The following is a 740-nucleotide window of genomic DNA, read 5'->3' on the forward strand; positions in this document are numbered from 1 at the left end:
ATACTTGTCTCCTACCAAACAACCTGCAGTAACTTATCCAACTGTAGGTTTAACTCAAGTCTAATACAAACTGTCCGAGCTTCGTTTCTTCTCTGAGAAGGCAAGTCAACAAACACAGTTTCTCCTCTTTCACTGCAGGAGTTGTATTGAATTGAGATAAATGTTACATTTGATTATTTTTCTATTTCAATCAACTCTGCTGAGAGCATTCCTTATTGTAATTAAGATGTTTATGTTTTCAGGCTTCTGACTCGGAGGGTGTTGCGGAGCAGGATTGTGATAATGTTCTGATTCGTTTGCAGCTGGAAATTCACAGTCTGATGGTGACGAAGCCACTGCTGGATTGGTGACCAAGCCACTGCTGCTCTAGTACGATCAGTTTCCTCTCTATCTCTTTTCTTTCGAGCATTCTCTCTGTAATGGATGAGTTTTAATTGTTTAAGAAGCTCTGTTTAGGTTGTTATGTCTCTTGATTCTGTAATGGAGTTAATGTTCTGTTATGTTTATGTTGTGTCTTCTTCTTGTTGTTGTTCTGTTATATTTATGTTTATTCACAAAACCAAAGTCATCCATTTTCTCTTTCTCTCTTTAATCATCATTCACTCTTTTTTTTAAGAACCCTTAAGTTAAGAAACTATGAATGGAGGACAAAATATTAGTTGTTTCTTAACTAAATTCTTAACACACATTTAATACTATAAAAGTGATTAAGAAACCCTTATGGGGTTATAGGGATAATC

The 740-nt window shown here is 35.4% G+C and overlaps 1 protein-coding gene across 1 annotated transcript in view; it reads right to left on the reverse strand.

The window, feature by feature from the left end:
* Positions 1-230: 230 nt before the first annotated feature.
* Positions 231-740, reverse strand: part of LOC106333423 — a 2,837-nt gene continuing 2,327 nt past the window's right edge. Inside the window, exon 5 of the mRNA XM_013771869.1 lies at positions 231-414. Coding sequence (XP_013627323.1) covers positions 231-414 — 184 coding nt within the window. The remainder of the gene's footprint in view (positions 415-740) is intronic.

The sequence above is a fragment of the Brassica oleracea genome, chromosome C1, assembly GCF_000695525.1.
Source record: "Brassica oleracea var. oleracea cultivar TO1000 chromosome C1, BOL, whole genome shotgun sequence".
Taxonomy (NCBI): Eukaryota; Viridiplantae; Streptophyta; class Magnoliopsida; order Brassicales; family Brassicaceae; genus Brassica; species Brassica oleracea.